This window comes from Drosophila pseudoobscura, chromosome 3 (genome assembly GCF_009870125.1).
Source record: "Drosophila pseudoobscura strain MV-25-SWS-2005 chromosome 3, UCI_Dpse_MV25, whole genome shotgun sequence".
Lineage (NCBI taxonomy): Eukaryota > Metazoa > Arthropoda > Insecta > Diptera > Drosophilidae > Drosophila > Drosophila pseudoobscura.
The window spans coordinates 714,915-737,808 of NC_046680.1; the positions used below are offsets into that span (position 1 = coordinate 714,915).

The window sequence follows — 22,894 nt, forward strand, 5'->3', positions numbered from 1 at the left end:
CGTCGTATTCCGTTTGCATTGATTCTTTCCAATTTTGAGAATGATCGCCTTGCAATGCTTCAGCAACTGACTGCGGTGTCTCAGTGTCATCCATCTGATTTAGGAAACTATTGAGCACTGCCTGGTACTGCTTTTTCGGTCGCCCAGGTTGACCGCTGCGGATGATTTTTGGTCTGCCACGCCCACGCTGTACTACATTCTCTTGTGGTGGCACCTCTTGACCACTCACGGAATTGTCGTCAGGTTCACTTGCGCTCAAAAACTCCTCCTCCACTTCGCTGGAGTCACTGCTGGAATTTGCATGATCAGCAATTAAAGGTGCATGTTCGGGCCAGCCGCTGAGGAATAACCGTAACTTTAGCATTATTATTGTATGAGCATAGAGAGCCGCCTACATATGTTGTAAAACGTTGACTTTCTGCAGAGCTGCTGCGCTCTCTCGCTAAAGGGGCTCTCTGCCGCCGCCACTTCGGCAACTACTTTGATCTGCTGCCGCCACTTCGGCAGTCACTTTGATCTAACGCCGTCGTCTATAGTTTAGTTCTATGCTAACCCCTCTGCGCATTGGTTGCATATCGATCTCGCATAAAGTACATCTGGCAATAGCAAGCAATCGGCTTCCGCTAAGCCACCAAGATTAAATATATTATATATTATAAAGTTTAACCCAAATCTCTTTTTATTGTGAAATACATACATAGGTGCCAAAAAAGCTTGGCATCTCAAACATTGGTGACCCCCCGACGTGATATAAAACCATTGCTTAATCGCGTTCCGTTAAAACACTTATTAATTATACAATATTGTGTTGTTGGGTAGTTTAACTACCAACAAATACATTTGTGTGCACATTAAAAACAGTTTAAAGTGCAAATTCAGTGAGAGTGCGGCTGGAATATTTATAGACAAATTCCGGTACTTTAAGCGTCGAATCTCTCATTCTCTGCGCAGCTGCAGCCGCGGTTCTTGACTTTTCGTGTCTTGCATTCTCGCTCTCGCGTCTATACATCGTCGCTTAAGCGGTATTTCATTTTCCGTTGTTGTGTCGATTGCACAACGGTTAACATGGACAACGATCCAAATACAGGCGCGGGCGGAAATATTGTGGTGGCTGATTCCAGACTGAGTCTGTATAAACGTAAAAGTCAGTCATTATATGATCGATTGCACAGGCTTGGCGAATCCTTCGCGGGGAATAAAATCGACAAGCTGACCGCCGCGGAAGTCGAGGTGCGCCTTGATATGTTGGCAGAAATTCGAGCGGAATTTAATAAGGCCCATAATGAGTTGGAGGCTCTCGATCAAAACGAGATTGGGAGTGAGCTGCGCGAAATCTTCGATACTCTTTTCATATCGTTGAAAGCTGAGTTGCTGGCTGCTGTTGAAGTAGGCCAGTCACACGCCGCTGCCAATTCTACCACTCTGCCAAGCCATTCCGGACATAGTACCATCATCATGGCTCACAAGCAGCGACTTCCTGAGCTGAAGGTGCCGAAGTTTTCTGGTGGATACGTCGAGTTCTCGGATTTTATGGCAATGTTCAAATCGGTGATTGAAGCGGATGCGGATCTCAGTGACATCGAGAAATTCCAGCACCTTCGCTCTTGCCTCGCTGATGCGGCTTTGGATTCGGTTCGATCGTTGGAGCTCTCCAGTGCCAATTATCGTGCGGCTCTGGATATACTTAATAAACGCTTTAATAACAAAAGACTTGTTTTCCAGGCACACATCAAGAAGATTCTTGGGCTAAAGAGGGTAGACTCGCCTTCTGCTAAAAGGCTTCGGGAGTTTTCGGATGCAGTCAATTTACACATGCGAGCGTTGCAGACATTGGGAACTGCTGAGGAGATTTCGGGATTCATGGTTATCAACATGCTGCTGCAGAAGTTGGATTCGAAGACGCAAACCAAATGGGAGGAGCACACATCGTCGGATGCTATACCTACCGCAGAGGAATTCTTCGAATTCTTGCAGCAACGCTGCCAGAAAATGGAGCGATTGGAATATGCTACAGCGACACACGCTAGTAGCGATCAGGTGGGAAAAAACCATTCATATACGCATGTTAAGAAAACGTTTGTAGCTTCCAACTCTTCCGCCGACCCGTCTGTATGCGTCTTTTGCCACTCAGCGGGCCATGGAATATACTCGTGCAAGATATTCGAAAATCTCTCACCGTTGCTGCGCCACAAAGAAGTGAAGAAGCTTTCCCTATGCTTCAATTGCCTAAAACCGGGGCACCGGACCCGCGCATGCAATAGTGGAAAATGTCGAGTATGCGGCGGTAGGCATCATAGTTTGTTGCACTTCGTTAGTATGCAGCCCACAACACAAGGCTGCCCAGGTATTACTCCTCCCGATCTGGCCGTTCAACCGGACACTCTTTCCGTTGCTCAAAATTCTGCTAGCAGCTCGTCTCTACCTTCGTCTACCTCTCTTGCTGCCCAAGGTCTTCACTCTGATGTCGTGCTTCTGGCTACAGCCGTGGTTCTCGTGAAGAATCGGTCTGGCGTTGTAGTTCCTTGTCGTGCCATCTTAGATTCAGGATCGCAGCTGCATCTCGTCACATCCAGGTTCGCCCAGCAGCTTCAGCTTAGGAGAACTCAATCGTCTGCACTTGTGTCTGGACTGGGCGATACCAGCGTTTCTACTGAGGGATCCACCATAAGCATTTGTATGCATTCTCGCACCTCTGCTTACACAACTACACTTACTGCTCTCATCGCCCCCACGATTACCGATTCTCAACCAAGTATGGCAGTAAATGTATCCGATTGGCGTATTCCATCTAACATTCAGCTCGCTGATCCTGCATTTTTCAATCCTCAACGGGTTGATCTTCTCATTGGTGCAAGCGTTTTTTATGATCTCCTCTGCGTAGGGCAAATCAAACTCACCGATGCCTCTTCTGCAGAAGACCCGGCTTGGGTGGATCGTATCTGGTGGTGGACAGAAGGTATCAAGCTCGGCGCTTTTGGCCACGCACAATTGTCCAGATTCGATAGCTGAGATGGGAGCAAGGTTGGATAAAACTCTTCGTATGTTTTGGGAAGTCGAGGATTGTGTGGAGGCTGGGTTGAATACCAAAGAAGAAGACGATTGTGAAGCACATTTCGTAAGCCACCTTTCACGGTTGCCATCCGGGGAGAATGCAGTTCGTCTACCGCTAAATAACAATTCTGATCGTTTGGGAGAATCTTATGCTCAGGCTTATCGACGGTTCATCAGTCTGGAGCGAAAACTGGAGCGTAATCCTACACTCAAGGAGCGGTATTCCGCCTTTATGAGGGAGTATATTGATTTGCATCATATGCACCAAGTCAACCCTGATTCCCGTAGCCTCTGCAAATATTTCTTGCCTCATCACTGTGTCCTAAAGGAGGACAGTACGACGACAAAACTCCGTGTCGTTTTCGATGGATCCGCAGCTACATCAACTGGATATTCTCTAAATGATGTGATGATGACAGGCCCTGTTATTCAGCCTGCATTGTTCAACATATTGATTCGCTTTCGAACATATCCTGTCGCTCTCACTGGGGATATTTGTAAAATGTACCGCTGCGTACGAGTGTCTCCACCCGACAATTTGTATCAGTGCATCCTATGGCGAGATTCCATCGAGTCCGAGGTTCAAGTCTACACATTAGACACCGTCACATACGGGACGAGGGCTGCATCATTTTTAGCGGTCCGCGCAATGCACCAGCTGGCCATCGACGAGGGTGAATCCTACCCTCTTGGCTCAGCTGCTCTGCGGCAGGAGTTTTACGTGGATGACCTCATTTCGGGCGGTAATTTGGTCGCACAGGTCATGGAAAAGATGCACCAAACATCAGCTTTACTGTCCCGTGGTAACTTTAGACTTAGGAAATGGTGCTCCAGTCACCAGGAAGTACTTGAGGGAACCCCTGAAGATGACATAGAGAAGTTCCTAAAGTTTAATGATGGAAGCGACATAGCCAAAACTCTCGGCTTAGCGTGGGACCCTGCTTCGGATCAGCTGCTTTTTGCCTTGTCCGCACTGGACACAACCTCAAAGCCATCAAAGCGGTCGGTTTTATCTACGATTGCGCGGTTCTACGACCCTCTTGGATTGATAAATCCAGTCATTGTCAGGTGCAAAATCTTCCTTCAGCAGCTTTGGAGAGAAAATTTGGATTGGGATGAAAGCCTACCCTCAGCGTTGCATTCAACTTGGATGGACTTGAGAAATAGTTTGGCAAGCATTTCTCGGATCTCATTTCCTCGCTTGGTTCTTCGTTCTAGTGTGGCTACAGAAGTTCACGGATTCTGTGATGCCAGCTTAGAAGCATATGGCGCTTGCGTGTATATCGTGTCCAGGGAAGCCCAGTCTTCGAGCCACGTTTTGTGCTCAAAGTCGCGAGTGGCGCCGCTAAAGACTATATCGATTCCTAAGCTGGAATTAAGTGGAGCCCATTTGCTTGCGAAAATCATGCAGAATGTAAAGGACATGGGAATCTTTACAGGTCGGTTCTATTGCTGGTCGGATTCGTCAACAGCATTATCTTGGATTAGGGACGAGCCAGCTAAATTTCAAGTTTTCGTGGCAAATCGAGTGGCATCAATTCAGGAGTTGACGGCAGACATGGAATGGCGCTATGTTCCCACATCTTTAAATCCTGCTGATATTCTCTCGAGAGGCTCGCTTCCCAACCATCTTATCCAGTCAGAGCTATGGTTTCACGGCCCATCCTTTTTGCTATGCTCCAAGGATAAGTGGCCTGTATCTCCTACTAACAACATAGTGTAAGGAAGCGATCCTGGGCTGGGGTACATATCTCAGTCTACTCCAGGGTCGAAATTACAGCAATATTTATAATTTGCCGGGACTCCGAGTTCGGGGCCGTCGACGGGACAGGGAGGCAATCCCCAGACAGGAGCGACCGAGAGGAAAGGGAACAGTACGGGGCGCGGCAGTGGCAACCGCCGGACCGCGCTTACGTGGCCCCGTCGGACTAAGAATTACTACGAGGGGCGGAGGTATCGGCAAGCATCGCCGGGAGGGCTTAGGCAATCGCCGGATAGCGCCCCCGGGATCCTGTCGAACTAAGAACTACTAGAAGGTCTTTGCTATGCGGGGATACCGACAAATACCACCGCGAGCACCTAGGCTATCGCCGGACAGCACTCGCGGGGGCCCCGTCGGACTAAGAATAACTACGAGGGTCGGAGATATCGGCCAGCATCGCCGGGAGGACTTAGGCAATCGCCGGACAGCGCTCCCGGGATCCCGCCAAACTAAGAACTACTGCGAAGGTCGTTGCTATGCGGGGATACCGACAAATACCACCGCGAGTACCTAGGCTATCGCCGGACAGCACCCGCGGGGGCTCCGTCGGACTAAGAATTACTACGAGGGTCGGAGACATCGGCAAGTATCGCCGGGAGGACTTAGGCAACCGCCGGATAGCGCTCCCGGGATCCTGTCAAACTAAGAACTACTGCGAAGGTCGTTGCTATGCGGGGATACCGACGAATACCACCGCGAGCACCTAGGCTATCGCCGGACAGCACTCGCGGGGGCCCCGTCGGACTAAGAATAACTACGAGGGTCGGAGATATCGGCCAGCATCGCCGGGAGGACTTAGGCAATCGCCGGACAGCGCTCCCGGGATCCCGCCAAACTAAGAACTACTGCGAAGGTCGTTGCTATGCGGGGATACCGACGAATACCACCGCGAGCACCTAGGCTATCGCCGGACAGCACTCATGGGGGCCCCGTCGGACTAAGAATTACTACGAGGGTCGGGGATATCGGCAAACATCGCCGGGAGGGCTTAGGCAATCGCCGGATAGCGCCCCCGGGATCTTGTCGAATTAAGAACTACTGCGGGATCACAAACTACTGGAGGGAATCATGCGGGGGGGGACGCCAACAGTCGTCACCGAGAACGCCTAGGCAATCGCCGGACAGCGGTCTCAGGCTCCTGTTGGGCCACGAACTACTGGGGGAATCACGCGGGGGCCCCGACGGGCATCCGGAGCGAATGCGGATCACCACGTGGGTGTAGCCAAAGAGGGAGACTCGGGCAAGAGGCGCGGGGAAGGGCGGAGAAGATGAAGCCCCTGGCATTCGGGTTCCCTAGCATATAGATTGTTGATGACCAGGCTATGTTTTCGTTGTATTCGTTACATTTCACTTTATTCTTCTTTGGTTCCCTACCTATCGCACCGCTCAGCAGCCCGCATGCACGTCTTGAGACTCGCTTACCCCTCTACTCCCACGCTCGCGCTTGGCGAAAGCCTCCTCTTTGCCCTGGGATTGCGGCGCCGGTGCAGGATCCCACCTCCGTAAACGTAGTGTCGATGCCGGATCCTTCGCGCACTGTTGATCGCGTTAATGTCCAAGTCGTCCGCCACGTGTGTTCCTTTTCTTCTCGCGCGCCACTTAGGTTTTTTCTTCCGTCAGCGCGTCCGATTCCTACCACCGCCTCTCATCTAACTGACTTCCTTTTTTCGTTTTCCCAGCTTCAGAGCCGGCGTTCTGCTGGCTCTGCCGATCCAGCGTCGGCGTGGGCGGCTAGCGTCGTTATTTCCCCTCTCTTTTCCACTGCTGGGGCGTCGTTGCTGGATTTGATTGCCGCTCTCAGCGGCCCTCTTCTGCCGCTGCTGCGTTGATGCTGTCGGCTTGTCTTGTCAGCGCTTCTCCTCGGCCGCTGCTGCGTCGATGCTGCTGGCTTATCTTGACAGCGCCCTCCTCTCTGCCGTGGCTACGTCGATGCCGGCGGCTCGCTGGATCCCGTTGTTTTTCCTCGTCTCCCTTTGGCCGCTGCAGCGTCGTTGTTGTTGGGTTATCTTGTCGATGCTTCCCTCCCTGCCTGTTGCTGCGTCGATGCCGGCGGCTCGCTGGATCCCGTTGTTTTTCCTCGTCTCTCTTGGGCCGCTACTGCGTCGTTGTTGTTGGGTTATTTTGCCGATGCTTCCCTCTCTGCCTGTTGCTGCGTCGATGTCGGCGGCTCGCTGGATCCCGTTGTTTTCCTCGTCTCTCTTGGGCCGCTACTGCGTCGTTGTTGTTGGGTTATTTTGCCGATGCTTCCCTCTCTGCCTGTTGCTGCGTCGATGTCGGCGGCTCGCTGGGTCCCGTTGTTTTCCTCGTCTCTCTTTGGCCGCTGCTGCGTCGTTGTTGTTGGGTTATTTTGGGTCTGGAAAGCCAGTGGCGTCCGCCGTGATCGCGACTCGCCCCCCTTTTAAGAAAATAGTAAGCTACGTGTGGCTTAGAGACCCCTCGGGCCGTATAATAAAAAATTAATAACAAGTGGCCTTCGTGGCCTTCCCCCCTCCCCCTTAACCTAAAACTGAACAGTCGATGCTTAAACCTAGAAAATAAAGAGTCAATGTTTAAACCTAGAAAATAAAGAGTCAACGCTTAAACCTAGAAAATAAAGAGTCAAAAATTTTAATTCCAATGAAATAATTTCGGGTCCCTCCAGTGGGAAAATGCCGGCAAGATGATGGGTGGAAAAAAATGTGGGTGGAGCGTACGCTCCCTCACACCCCCTCCATACTTCGGGGGTGCCGAAGAGTGACTGTGACAGCCCGGCTACGGGTGATTTTGATGCGGAAGCAGGTGCCGTCGTGGACCTCCAGTCGCCGGACTCCCAGTCGGTAGGCTCGATCGCGTAGGAACACAGTGATGTTGGATATGAGGTCCCGGGGCAACCGCCGCCCTGGCGCGTTGGTCCGCCATTCAGGGGGAGCCTCTGCCCATTCCGGGTCGTCCTGTACCGCGGCTACCGTAGGGTGGAGTCGGAGGATTTGCAGCAGGTCGGCCATCTCGCCATACTCCAGCGGGAGGCTCTCTTCGGAGCCGAAGTCGCGTACTTCCTCGTCGGGGCGTTGTGGGGGTGGTCCGGCGTGGGCGGCAAAGAAGGGGGGCGGGATATCAGCTGACCCCGACGGGTTGGCTGGTGCCCAATGCTGGTTTGCTTGCGGCGCGAAGTCCAGGTCCATGAGGGACCGGGAATCGGACCCTCCGTCGTCGCGTTGGGGTCCTGTTCCTTCCCCTGCATCGCCCGCGTTAGACACGTCAGAGTAGTGTGGCCCAGCGCCATCACCGGATTCGTCCTCGTTGCGTACAGCTGGAGGGGTGCCTAGTCGACCCTGACCGGCCAGGTCCCACTCGGCCCAAAGGGGCGAGTCCCATTCGCTTCCGCGAGCCACTGGGTGTCCGCTCACTTCGTACGGCAGCGTGGACGCCAGGCTTGGAGCGTTGCGCAGGATCGTCTCGTGCTCGTCGGTGTCCGTGGTTGCATTGTCGTCGTCTATGGCAGCCCCGTAACTCCCGAGCCAAAGGCGATTCAGGGCGGCGACGTCGTGATTGAGCGCCGAGCGGACACCAGCGGTTGCGAAACGGCCATCGGGCTCCACTTCCCCTTCGGCATCGGTCCGCGGGTCGTGTGTTTGTTGGTCGATCCACCCTTGGATGGCTGCCGCGCGCTGGCCCCATGGCATCCAGCCTGGTTGTCTGAGAGTCGCCTCTCCGACCCGCCTCAACTGGGCTTGGCGGGAGGTGGATGGCCCATCGGGGTTGACGATCCAGTCGCGAGTCCGGCTTGCAGTCGGTTCGTCGGCAGGCGCCGGGACTTCAGGCCGCTGGTCTCCGCTAGGGTGTCCCGTCGTGTCACCATTTGCCCCTAGGGGCCGAGCTTGCCTTCCATCTCTTAGACGCTTCATGTCTGCTGTCGATTCTAGGGAGAAAATGCCTGTCGGTTAGAACCTGCCTGTCTTAACTAGAAGTATTAATACCCTCCCCCTATCCTGCTTGAGCGGTGCGAGTAAAAAGATGTTTACATTGGATGCAGTACTTATCTAATCCCATAAGGGGATGTATGCGTAGCTTACGGTTGCGTGGGTCGCACCCCTTACGGGGCGAGGACGTTACGGTAGCGCACTACCGCAAGTGGCCCTTACGAAGTCGGCAAGTCATTCGGGTCTTTCCAGCGTCGTCGGGTCCTCCTCGGGGTGTTCCGCTCCGTGGAAGGCCTTTAAGTCGGCTAAACTCGCTGTTTTCCTTTGTTTGCCTTGTTGAATCTGCAGTCGAACTATGTTGGGAGATAAGAATCGGGTTACCTTGTACGGCCCGTCGTACTTAGGGGCCAACTTGGCCGCGAAACCGTCGGCGGCTTTTGATAGGTGATGCTGCCGAAGGAGGACTAGGGCTCCTAGTTCGGGTCGCCACTCGCGCCGTCGGAGGTCGTATGTTCTCTTCTGCTCTTGGGATGCCCGTTGGGTGTTCTCCTGTACGACCTTGAATACTTCCTGCAGTCGTGTCGCCTTCCCGCGGGCAGGTTCTAGTTCATTTCCTAATCCTGGGGTCACTTCGTCGTACAGGGCTCCTGGTAGCCTGGGTTCTCGTCCGAGTACCAAAAAGGCCGGGCTGAAGCCCGTGGTGTCCGACGTGCTGCTGTTTATGGCCAAGCTTAACTCGGGGAGGAGATCGTCCCAGGTCCGTTGGTCTCCGTCGGCGTATTGTACAATCATCGTCTTGATGGTCCGGTTTGCCCTCTCCGTCGGGTTTTGCTGAGGGGTATACGGCGCGGTGTGCTCGAGTTCCATTCCCGCCACCTCGCAGAATTTCCGGAAGGACCGACTAGTGAATTGTGTTCCGTTGTCGCACACAAACTTCCACGGGACCCCGAATCGGCAGAGTATCCTCTCTCGGAACGCCTTCTCCAAGTGGGCGGTTGTGGCTTTCCGGAGTGGCACAAGTTCCACCCATTTGCAGAATGAGTCGAAGAACACGAGGAGCATCGTGTTGCCGTGCGTCGAGCGTGGTAGTGGACCTACGAAGTCCGCGCAAAGGATGTCGAACGGGCCCTTAGCCTGGCGCGTATACATGTGACCTGCGGGTTTGTTCTGGCTCACCTTAAATTTTTGGCAGCTTTCGCAATGTTTCACGTATCGGGTCACGTCCCTGTAGAGTCCTGGCCAATAATATCGTTGGGTTACCCGAGTGGCGGTCTTCCGTATTCCTAAGTGTCCGGCGGTCGGGTGATCGTGGCATTCTTCTAACACTCGCCTACGATGGCCACGTGCGACGCATAATTTCCACTGGTGAGATTCTTCTTCGACTGGTCGGTGTCCAGGCTGCCGGTAGATCTGTCCGTTCTCGATTATAAATTCTCTGCATTCTTCGGGTCGTGCCTGGATACGTTTGAGCAACCTTTGTATCCAGGGGCAGGTGGGCAGGTCTTCTAGGGTTCGCTGTATGGTGTCGGTAGGTTGCCGGGAAAGAGCGTCTGCTACGACGTTCTGGCTTCCGCGTCGGTAAAGCACGTCGAAGCGATACTGTTGGAGTTCCAGAGCCCAACGAGCGATGCGACCGGTCGGGTTATTGATCGAGTTTAACCACTTCAAAGCGAGATGGTCGGTGATGACGTCGAAGTGGTAACCCTCCAGGTAGCATCGCAATTTCCTGATGGCCCAGACGATGGCTAAGCATTCCTTTTCCGTGGCCGAGTAGTTTTCTTCTGCTTTCAAGAGCCTTCGGCTAGCGTAGGCTATGACCCTCTCCTCTCCGCGGATCTGTTGAGTCAGGACTGCCCCTAGACCGTAGGCGCTTGCGTCAGTTTGTAGAGCGAACCTCTCCGTGAAATCCGGGCAGGCTAAGACGGGTGCTTGGGTTAACTTCTCCTTCAACTCCTCGAAAGCGGCCTGCTGTTCGTCACTCCAGATCCACCTTTTCTCCTTCTTCAAGAGGCTAGTCATAGGTTGTACAATCGCCGCGAAGTTTGGGACGAACCTCCGGTACCACGATGCCATTCCTAGGCATCGTCGAAGCTCCTTTATCGAACCTGGTGGGGCCAACTTCCGGACGGCGACGATCTTATCTGGGTCGGTGTGTATACCCCGCTCACTAATGACATGTCCCAGATATGCGATGCTTTTCTGGAAAAAACTACATTTCTTTTGGTTTAATCTTAGATTGGCTTCCCGCAGTCTTCGGAAAACCTCGCGCAGATGGTCGACGTGTTCTTCCAGTGCCGCTCCGATGACAATGATATCGTCGAGGTAAGCAAAGGCGTTGGGTTCCATCTGTGGTCCGATGACGCTGTCCAAGGCCCGCTGGAATGTAGCCGATGCTGAGTGTAGTCCGAACGGCATCACCTTCCAATGGAAGAGTCCTCGGCCCGGAACGGTGAAGGCGGTGCATTCTCGGCTCCCCTTGGCCATAGGGATCTGCCAATACCCGTTCTTGAGGTCCAACGTCGAGATGTAACGCGCGTTACGGAGCCTCTCGATGATGTGGTTGATCCTGGGCAGCGGGTAGGCGTCGGGTATCGATTGCGCGTTGAGCTGTCGGTAGTCTACGCACATCCGCATCTCGCCTGTCTTCTTTCCCACCAGCACGATGGGTGCGCTGTGGGGGCTTTTTGAAGCTTCTATCCGTCCGTCTAGCAGCAACTCGTCGACCTGAGCATTGATAATTTTCTGCATGGCCGGATTCTTGGGGAAGTACCTCTGCTTTATCGGCTTGTCGTCCTTCAGGGTGATGGTATGCTCGGCTATGTGAGACACGCCCTTCAATCCCTCGAACTTGGCCAATTCTTGCTTCAAGAACTCGGCTACCCACGGCGGGAGGGGTGGTTCGATGATGGGGGCTGTCGGTGGCGAGATTTCTTCGAGCGGGGCGCAGGTTATGACGGCGAGGTTTACGGCGATAGGGTTAGTCGAGCCTGACCTTCGAAAAGGGTTGCGTTGTCGACCGGCCGCGGCATCGGCTAAAGGGGCGAGTTGATAATCCGTTGGGGGTTTAGACGCGAGGTGGTCTACCTCGACCCGTCCATGTCCTTCAGGGCCGTCGTCTTCCAGGCGTAATGGGTCGCGTTGTGGAGCGAGGCTGGTTTCCTGCGGGGTCGTTTGCACTGGCTGCGCCGCACGGCTGGGCATGTCTGATTGGGCTCGCGTCGATCGGGTTGTATTTTTAGCGCCGCCGGGTCCGTCTCGGTCGGGGCTTTGATGCGTTGTCCTGGTATCGTTGCTGGGTCTGGCGTGGTCGAAACTTAGAAGCGTTGTCCTTGTATTGCGGTTGGGTCTGGCGTGGTCGAGACTCGGAAGCGTTGTCCTGATGTCACTTCGGGTTCTGGCGGGGCCGAGGCTTAGCAGCGTTGTCCTGTTAGGGATACTCTGTGTGGTTTTCGAGGCAGACGGACTGGCCCTGGGTGCGTCCAGCGGTGTCGCAGTCGTCTCCGGCGTGGTTTCGTTACTCTGGGTGTTCTTCGGGGCGGACGGACTGGCCCTGGGGGTGTCCAGCGGTGTCGCAGTCGTCTCTGTCGTGGCTTCGTTGATGATTCTGGCGTGGTCGTATCGAATCGTGGGTTGGGTTCGGGTTACGTTGCTGGGTCTGGCGGGTTCGAGATCTTGGTGCGTTGTCACTGGTACATTGCTGGGTCTGGCGGGTTCGAGATTCTGGTGCGTTGTCACTGTTACGTTGCTGGGTCTGGCGGGTTCGAGATTCTGGTGCGTTGTCGCTGTTACGTTGCTAGGTCTGGCGTGGTTGGGATTCAGGTGCGTTGGTTTCGTCCGGTGGGTCGCTGTAGGATTGGTCGAGGGGGTAGGAGCAGCGGATGCCGTCGCTGGACGTTCGTCACTAAAAGTAACCATGCGGGGCCGAGTCGAGGATGATGTGGGGATTGGGTTGGTTTCCCGGATCGCCCGCTGGGTCAACTGCAAGTACGCTCGGCCGCATTGTATTATGGTCTGGACGCCGCAAAGGAAATCGAGCCCCAGTATGATGTCGTCCACTACCATGGGTAGGACTAATAGAATCACCCGCGTTTCCTGTTGATCCAGACGTACCTTGACCGAAACTGCTTGCGTCACCTCCTTTGCGGTACCGTCTGCCAGGCGGACGGTAGTCCTTATATTCCGTGCGTTCCCTCCGGTACTTACTTCATGAGCGATGCGTTGGCTGACGAACGACCGCGTCGCTCCTGTGTCGAGGGTAGCTGTGAACGGTACTCCTTCGATGGTTACTAGCGCGGCGATCCTGCCTCCTTCCAAACTTAAGGGATGAGTTACTCCAGGGGGCCCTGGAGGTATGTCTCCGATCGGTTCCCTTACGAGCGGAGACTCGGTCCGTTTCCCGACTCGGACAGCCTACAGCAGTCGATCGTCCGGATGCCGCGGCGACCACACTCCCAACAGAATAACACTCGCCGATTCCTGCATGAACTGCTGAAATGACCTTCCTCTCCGCAATTCCGACAGGCCCGGCGTGTGTTCACCGGCGGATCTCCACCCTGGGTCACTACGCGGCTGGCCGTCTCGGCGCTCCGGGAGGGCCCGGTGTCGTCTGGAGGAGCCTGCTGCGGGGTGGCTAATCCGGGTCCTTGGTATGATGTCGTTCTGGGTTTCGTATCTGGGCGGTCGTAAGCGTGGCGGGTTTGTTCGCGGTCCCGCGTTGTCTCGTATGCTACTACCAATTGGGTCAGTTCTCGCAACGTCTCGAACTCATGTCTACGGGTGAACAGTTGGTATTCCGGCCGAAGGTTCTCGTAGATCCTGTCCAGCTCCCTGTCTGGAGTATACTGAGCTCGTTGCATCATGAGTCGGAGGTCGATCAAGTAGTCCTGAAAGGCTTCTCGGGGTCGTTGGTGACGGGAGCGGATCGTATCTTCCAAGCGCTGAAAGTATCGCGGGGGTAGGAAGAACTCCAAGAACTCTTTCCGGAACTCGGTCCATGGCTTGCCTTGCATCTGGAACGTCCTAAACCATCCTTCTGCCTTGCCAGTTAGTAGCCCGGAGATGGCTCGCGGCAGTTGTGCTGGACTCCCGCCACGTGAGTCGACCCTTTCTTCCAACCGTTCGATGAAAGCCAGCGCATCCGAGTGTCCGTCGAACTTCAGGCCCCAATTGCGCAGCTTATCGGCGAGGGCGGCGAAGGAGATTTCTTCTCTTCCGGGTCGCGAAGTTCCGGCTTCCTCGGGGAAGCGGTGCTGGTAGTGATTATCACCATGTCGTCGGTCGGTCGTGGCTTCAAGCCGGCTAGAGTCACTGTACCCAGGACCTGGAGCTGCGCGCGGGAACCCGGGAATTACGATGGATAGGGGCTGCTCCGCACAGATCCCTTCCTTCTGTTCACGTTGACTCGGTCCCGGCGACGGGGATGTGTTCCTCGGGTTCCTCGGGCTGGGCGCGCTGTCGAAGACCGTTCCGAGCTCTTTGATCCGCTTTTCGATCGCCGTCGGATGTTCGCCGCGCGAGATGAAGGCCGAGATCCGGCTGCGCAGTTCGTCCACTGTCCCGGTTTCACCGAGGCCGAATTCGACGGCGATGGCCTGCAATTCGTCCTTGCGCCGATACGAAATCCACTGTACCCCCATGTCGAAGCACGGTGTTCGAACTCGCACTTCGAAGTCTTTCGCGTTTCCGACGGTAGTATCACGTATTGACCCTCCGGTAGAACCTTTTTCTTCGGTAACGCGCTGAATACCGGAGTCCTTGGGGTTAGTCACGGAAGCACGGCGTAGGCACGGTTAACACGGTTGTACAGGGGGGCGTCCTTGGAGTCCTTGCTGTTTGGGGTCCTGGTCGATGGTCGTGGTTGTCGTCGGTCTTTATAGTAGCCTGGGGATCGACCCTTACTAGGCCGGTCGATGGTCCTTGCTATCGTTGTCCTTGGAATTGTCCTGACTGTTGGTCCTCGCGGGGCCGGTCAATAGTCCTTGCTACCGTTGTCCTTGGGATTATCCTTGTCGTCCTGGTCGTGATGGGTTCGTTGATTTAAGCGCTGGATCTCGTCTCGTGTTGATGGCTGGACGCTGACCGATCACTTTGAAGGCTGGGCATTTACTCTCTGCTTCGAACGCCGGGCACTGACTGCTTGAACGCTGGATACTGACTGCTCTTTGCTGACGCCGGGCACTGACTGCTTGAACGCTGGATACTGACTGCTCTTCGCTGACGCCGGGCACTGACTGCTTGAACGCTGTATACTGACTGCTTGAACGCTGGATGCTGACTGCTTGAACGCTGGATACTGACTGTTTGAACGCTGGATGCTGACTGTCTGAACGCTGGATACTGACTGTTTGAACGCTGGATGCTGACTGTCCGAACGCTGGATGCTGACTGTTTTTTTTGCTGACGCCGGGCACTGACTGCTTGACCGCTGGATGCTGACTGCTTGAACGCTGGATACTGACTGTTTTTTTTGCTGACGCCGGGCACTGACTGCTTGACCGCTGGATGCTGAGTCCGACATATATAGCCGGGACGGTCAGTCTACGGGAGGGTTCCGATACTCGTTCGGCGTCTACAGCTCACGACTCGCTGCTCGCCGCGTGCGTGTCGCTCTCTTTCTTGCGATCTCTGCCCAGCTTCGGCTCGGTTCTCTTTCTCTGCCGTCTCGCCACGGCGTTCTCCTCCTCGTGTGGGCTCGGCGGCCACGTGCTGACGCTATTGCTAGGGAGGTTAGGGAAGCCAGTCTCGGCTGTACGTGAATAATGGGCGACCTCGCGTGCGGTTTTCCAGAGATATACAGCTATTCTTGGCCTAATGATTCCGACTGGCCATGCTTGCGCGTGGTACCGTCCCGATTCCTTCTGCTACTCGTTTTCTGATCAACTGTTCTACTTAGCGCCCCAAAACATAACGGAATCCCGGAGTCCCTGCTCGGGCGCCATCTGTAAGGAAGCGATCCTGGGCTGGGGTACATATCTCAGTCTACTCCAGGGTCGAAATTACAGCAATATTTATAATTTGCCGGGACTCCGAGTTCGGGGCCGTCGACGGGACAGGGAGGCAATCCCCAGACAGGAGCGACCGAGAGGAAAGGGAACAGTACGGGGCGCGGCAGTGGCAACCGCCGGACCGCGCTTACGTGGCCCCGTCGGACTAAGAATTACTACGAGGGGCGGAGGTATCGGCAAGCATCGCCGGGAGGGCTTAGGCAATCGCCGGATAGCGCCCCCGGGATCCTGTCGAACTAAGAACTACTAGAAGGTCTTTGCTATGCGGGGATACCGACAAATACCACCGCGAGCACCTAGGCTATCGCCGGACAGCACTCGCGGGGGCCCCGTCGGACTAAGAATAACTACGAGGGTCGGAGATATCGGCCAGCATCGCCGGGAGGACTTAGGCAATCGCCGGACAGCGCTCCCGGGATCCCGCCAAACTAAGAACTACTGCGAAGGTCGTTGCTATGCGGGGATACCGACAAATACCACCGCGAGTACCTAGGCTATCGCCGGACAGCACCCGCGGGGGCTCCGTCGGACTAAGAATTACTACGAGGGTCGGAGACATCGGCAAGTATCGCCGGGAGGACTTAGGCAACCGCCGGATAGCGCTCCCGGGATCCTGTCAAACTAAGAACTACTGCGAAGGTCGTTGCTATGCGGGGATACCGACGAATACCACCGCGAGCACCTAGGCTATCGCCGGACAGCACTCGCGGGGGCCCCGTCGGACTAAGAATAACTACGAGGGTCGGAGATATCGGCCAGCATCGCCGGGAGGACTTAGGCAATCGCCGGACAGCGCTCCCGGGATCCCGCCAAACTAAGAACTACTGCGAAGGTCGTTGCTATGCGGGGATACCGACGAATACCACCGCGAGCACCTAGGCTATCGCCGGACAGCACTCATGGGGGCCCCGTCGGACTAAGAATTACTACGAGGGTCGGGGATATCGGCAAACATCGCCGGGAGGGCTTAGGCAATCGCCGGATAGCGCCCCCGGGATCTTGTCGAATTAAGAACTACTGCGGGATCACAAACTACTGGAGGGAATCATGCGGGGGGGGACGCCAACAGTCGTCACCGAGAACGCCTAGGCAATCGCCGGACAGCGGTCTCAGGCTCCTGTTGGGCCACGAACTACTGGGGGAATCACGCGGGGGCCCCGACGGGCATCCGGAGCGAATGCGGATCACCACGTGGGTGTAGCCAAAGAGGGAGACTCGGGCAAGAGGCGCGGGGAAGGGCGGAGAAGATGAAGCCCCTGGCATTCGGGTTCCCTAGCATATAGATTGTTGATGACCAGGCTATGTTTTCGTTGTATTCGTTACATTTCACTTTATTCTTCTTTGGTTCCCTACCTATCGCACCGCTCAGCAGCCCGCATGCACGTCTTGAGACTCGCTTACCCCTCTACTCCCACGCTCGCGCTTGGCGAAAGCCTCCTCTTTGCCCTGGGATTGCGGCGCCGGTGCAGGATCCCACCTCCGTAAACGTAGTGTCGATGCCGGATCCTTCGCGCACTGTTGATCGCGTTAATGTCCAAGTCGTCCGCCACGTGTGTTCCTTTTCTTCTCGCGCGCCACTTAGGTTTTTTCTTCCGTCAGCGCGTCCGATTCCTACCACCGCCTCTCATCTAACTGACTTCCTTTTTTCGTTTTCCCAGCTTCAGAGCCGGCGTTCTGCTGGCTCTGCCGATCCAGCGTCGGCGTGGGCGGCTAGCGTCGTTATTTCCCCTCTCTTTTCCACTGCTGGGGCGTCGTTGCTGGATTTGATTGCCGCTCTCAGCGGCCCTCTTCTGCCGCTGCTGCGTTGATGCTGTCGGCTTGTCTTGTCAGCGCTTCTCCTCGGCCGCTGCTGCGTCGATGCTGCTGGCTTATCTTGACAGCGCCCTCCTCTCTGCCGTGGCTACGTCGATGCCGGCGGCTCGCTGGATCCCGTTGTTTTTCCTCGTCTCCCTTTGGCCGCTGCAGCGTCGTTGTTGTTGGGTTATCTTGTCGATGCTTCCCTCCCTGCCTGTTGCTGCGTCGATGCCGGCGGCTCGCTGGATCCCGTTGTTTTTCCTCGTCTCTCTTGGGCCGCTACTGCGTCGTTGTTGTTGGGTTATTTTGCCGATGCTTCCCTCTCTGCCTGTTGCTGCGTCGATGTCGGCGGCTCGCTGGATCCCGTTGTTTTCCTCGTCTCTCTTGGGCCGCTACTGCGTCGTTGTTGTTGGGTTATTTTGCCGATGCTTCCCTCTCTGCCTGTTGCTGCGTCGATGTCGGCGGCTCGCTGGGTCCCGTTGTTTTCCTCGTCTCTCTTTGGCCGCTGCTGCGTCGTTGTTGTTGGGTTATTTTGGGTCTGGAAAGCCAGTGGCGTCCGCCGTGATCGCGACTCGCCCCCCTTTTAAGAAAATAGTAAGCTACGTGTGGCTTAGAGACCCCTCGGGCCGTATAATAAAAAATTAATAACAAGTGGCCTTCGTGGCCTTCCCCCCTCCCCCTTAACCTAAAACTGAACAGTCGATGCTTAAACCTAGAAAATAAAGAGTCAATGTTTAAACCTAGAAAATAAAGAGTCAACGCTTAAACCTAGAAAATAAAGAGTCAAAAATTTTAATTCCAATGAAATAATTTCGGGTCCCCCCAGTGGGAAAATGCCGGCAAGATGATGGGTGGAAAAAATGTGGGTGGAGCGTACGCTCCCTCACAATAGCAACTTTGGAGCTTCGCAAGAGAGGATTGCTAATCACGTCTCCACATGCCGATCTCACGTCCGGATGCAAATTTGCGAATTCATTCTTTCGCATGCAGCGCACATTCGCCTACATGCATAAATTTATACATCGTCTTAGGCATCAAGGACTCACCGTTTCTGATATTCGGCAAGGAACGCATCTTCTAATTCGACACATTCAGCTGGCAAGTTTGTGGATGGACATAAAGGAGATTCGGCGCAATGGTCAAGTCATGAAATCCAGTTCTATTAGTTCGCTCAACCCGTTCATCGATCATTCTGGACTACTTAGAGTTGGAGGTCGTCTTGGCAACTCATCGCTAGGATTTGACGCTCAGCACCCGCTCATTTTGCCAAAGGGACATTCCATTACCTTTGCGCTGATAAGATATTATCATGAAAGAAACCTCCATGCCGGACCTCGCGCCTTGCTATCCAAAATTCGGCTGGAATATTGGCCCATTGGAGGTGTTAAGGCAGTGTCAAGAGTCGTCAGCAGATGTGTGAGATGCTTCAGGACTAAGCCGCGCATGGTCGAACACATCATGGGAGACCTACCTAAGGAACGTTTGGAAGGATCTCGAGCTTTTGAAGTCACTGGAGTAGATTACTGTGGACCTTTTTTCTACCGATCAGAAATCCGCACAAGGCCTCCGATCAAGTGCTACATTAGCGTATTCATCTGCTTCACTTCCAAGGCTATACACATGGAGCTCGTAAAGGATTTGACCACTGCATCGTTTCTAGGCGCACTAAAGCGTTTTACTTCCACTCGAGGAAGGCCAAGTCAAATTTGGTCGGACAATGCGACAAACTTCGTTGGCGCCAAGAACGAGCTTCTGGAGCTAAAGAAGCTTTGTCTTAGCGAACCGCATATGAAGGAAGTCCACGAATCCTGCTTGGCTGACTCGATCGACTGGCGTTTCATCCCACCTCGCTCTCCGCATTTTGGCGGGTTGTGGGAAGCGGCCGTGAAGACCGCAAAATATCACCTGTACCGCTCAGTTGGACCATCTGTGCTTAGCTTCGACGAGCTGCGCACTCTGATCTGTCAGATCACTGCAATTGTTAACTCTCGCCCTTTGCTCTCGCTTTCAGAAAATCCTGATGATTTAGACGTTTTGACTCCTGCTCATCTGCTTTTAGGCGGCCCCCATGAGCAAATCCTCGAGCCTGACCTAACGAAGCTGAACTACAATCGTCTGGATGGCTGGCAGCGGGTCACCCAACTACAACAAATATTTTGGAGCCGTTGGCGCGAAGAGTATCTCACTCTTTTGCAAGAGCGCGCGAAGTGGCGCACCCCCGCGCAAAACATCTGCAAGAACGACCTCGTTCTGGTGAAGGACGAAAATCTTCCTCCAATGCGTTGGCCACTGGCTAGAGTGGTCGATGTCGTTTTGGGCAAGGACGGAGTGTGTCGCGTCGCTGACCTGAAGACATCCTCAGGAAACATCAGGAGGGCCGTCACTCGGCTATGTTTGCTGCCCCTTAAGGAATCTGTTGAGAGACTAGCTCCCAACGGGGGGAGTATGTTCGGGCCAGCCGCTGAGGAATAACCGTAACTTTAGCATTATTATTGTATGAGCATAGAGAGCCGCCTACATATGTTGTAAAACGTTGACTTTCTGCAGAGCTGCTGCGCTCTCTCGCTAAAGGGGCTCTCTGCCGCCGCCACTTCGGCAACTACTTTGATCTGCTGCCGCCACTTCGGCAGTCACTTTGATCTAACGCCGTCGTCTATAGTTTAGTTCTATGCTAACCCCTCTGCGCATTGGTTGCATATCGATCTCGCATAAAGTACATCTGGCAATAGCAAGCAATCGGCTTCCGCTAAGCCACCAAGATTAAATATATTATATATTATAAAGTTTAACCCAAATCTCTTTTTATTGTGAAATACATACATAGGTGCCAAAAAAGCTTGGCATCTCAAACAGTGCATATGAGTGTTGATCAGGAACTTTAATTGACTCAAGGCGGAGTATATTTGTCATGAAATCGTCATTTCGATATGAAATACCACAATTCTCAATGCTTTTTGTGTCAATCTCACCTTCTATAAATTTCACATCACGCCTTTCAATTATTGTACGGTTCTCTCGATCGTACAGGCGGTAAGCTTTTGCTGTAAAGGAGTAGCCGACAAAAATGTATTCTTTGCCTTTTGCCTGGAATTTGCTTCTTCTGGTCTTAAAGTAAACTGCCGTGGTAACAGCCTCTGCCCACAAGAACTCCTCCAGCTTTGCATGGATTAGCATACTTTTTGCCATCTCTACAATTGTTCGATTGGCTCTCTCGGCTACACCGTTTTGCTGAGGGGTGTAGGGAACCGTCAGTTGCCTTTGTATACCGCACTCGTTCAAAAAACCAGAAAATTCCTTATTTACATACTCTGTGCCATTATCGCTGCGCACAGCCTTTATTTTGTTGCCCGTTTGGCATTCCACAAAACTTTTGAACATTTTGAATTTTTCGAAAACTTGGCTTTTTGCGTGCATAATGTATACAAATATATTGCGCGAGTAGTCATCAATAAATGTCACAAAATAGCGATTGCCGCCGATCGATTTTACATTCATTGGGCCACATACATCTGGATGCACTAGCTCAAGTACTTGCTCCGTTGTACGATTTAACTTCTGTTGAAACGGCAATGCACATATTTTTGCTCTGTTACATGTATCACAATTGATTTCCATTTTCACATTTTCAAAGTTCATGCCATGAACAAGCTGTTTATCGTTCAACTGTTTTAAATCTTGGAAATTAAGGTGGCCAAACCTATTATGCCAATTCATTGCAGGAGAAATTGTGTTCAACATATAAACTGCACTTTTTTCTGAGCACTGTTTGTACACATACAAATTGTTTTCTTGCTTGGCTTTTATTATTGTTTCTCCTTTTTTATTTTTAATCAGTGCCACTTTTCCAATAAATGTAGTAGAATTCTCGAATTTAGCTGCTGTGCTCACTGAGAAAAAATTCATGTGTAATTCGGGGACGTATAACACATTTTGCAAGTTTATTAAAATATTTTCACCCTGAATTTTAACATTGCCAGATCCGGGTGATGAGACGAACTTATTTGTAGCCAACATTATCGATGTTTCCTTCTCGACATAGTTTAGGAACATGCTGCGATCGCAACACATGTGCGATGTTGCGCCACTATCTACTGTAAAATGAAATGTTCAATCCTTTTGGATGGATCGTTGGGGCTCAACCCTCCGATCTGTTTTATTGTGATTTATGTTCTGTATTTTACAATTGTGGTTTGGGCTTTTGTAAGCCAAAAGCCGCGGAGCTGCGCTGCCAGTGACGCCGGCAGCGGAGCGGCAGAACTATTTGTTCTTATCTCTTATATGTTAATATGTATATGCTCAGCGCTGTTGGCAGCGAGAGCGCGAGGGAAGATATATGTGTGTATGCATGTATATTAGTGCCGTCAAGTCATGGGAACATGCTGACGCTGCACTTGGGTCGCTCGAGGCATTCTTGAGTGAATCGTAATACGATCACCCAGAATGTCTGGGACTTTATTGTTACGTAAACACTGAAACAAAGTGTTACAGTGTGTATTCTTTAAGTACCGTCGGTACAGTGGGTATTCGAAATAATGAATACTTTACTTTACTTTAATATGAGCATACTACATCTCCCTCCTTTTGAAAAATAACGTAATATAATGAAGTTATTTTATTTTTAGCTTTTACTATATATGTATACGAGTTATGTATTCTTAAAAAGACAATTTATATATATATTTTTTTCTTTTTTTTTTTTAGTCAATTATTAGAATATTGAATTTTAATTAATATTGATAAAATTTAAAAAGGTTTTTGAATATAAATGCGGAATAGTATATTTTTATGGTTTATATTTATGTATGGCCATACCAAAAATTATTAATAATTGCAAATCTTTAACCTATCCTTATGTACTTTCTGAGTTTTGTTTTTATTATCGGAGATTATGACGTTATCTCTTTCTCCGATACTTTCTACTCTATATGGTCCTATATATTTAAAATCTAGCTTATGTCCTGTTTCATTTTTCAATAAAACTTTATCTCCTACAGCTAAATTTAAATCTTTTAACTTTAAGTCATAGAGCTGTTTATTTTTAATTTTATGCCCCTCGAGCATAATCCTTGCTCGTTTATATGCTATTTCTAATCTATATTTACTCTCTTTAGAGTAATCATCTAAGTTATATAGAGGTGCTATTCTATCTTTAGTATTAAATTGAACTGGTAAGTTTGAAGTCTTACCGAAAACTAGCTCATATGGACAATAATCATGTGCCATAGAGGGGGTTGTATTAAAACAATATACGAAGTATTGCAGCCATACATCCCAATCTGATTTGTCGGCTGAGATGTATGAGCGTATGAACTCGTTAAATGTTCTGTGGCTTCGCTCCACGGTTCCTACAGTCTGGTGATGATGTGCAGTAGAAGTTATGTTTT

The 22,894-nt window shown here is 52.4% G+C and overlaps 1 protein-coding gene across 1 annotated transcript; it reads right to left on the reverse strand.

Annotated features, from left to right (window-relative positions):
- Positions 1-7,397: 7,397 nt before the first annotated feature.
- LOC117183673 (uncharacterized) lies at positions 7,398-8,964 on the reverse strand. Its single transcript, XM_033378366.1, has 3 exons — positions 8,866-8,964; positions 8,770-8,781; positions 7,398-8,711 (listed from the first exon to the last, which is right to left on the reverse strand). Exon 3 carries the CDS (start codon positions 8,695-8,697, stop codon positions 7,513-7,515), a length of 1,185 nt encoding a protein of 394 aa, XP_033234257.1. The 5' UTR covers positions 8,698-8,711; positions 8,770-8,781; positions 8,866-8,964; the 3' UTR covers positions 7,398-7,512.
- Positions 8,965-22,894: the final 13,930 nt, after the last annotated feature.

Excerpts from the sequence above, each read along its gene's own strand:
- LOC117183673 (XM_033378366.1), bottom strand. The coding sequence starts at position 8,697 with ATGAAGCGTCTAAGAGATGGAAGGCAAGCTCGGCCCCTAGGGGCAAAT.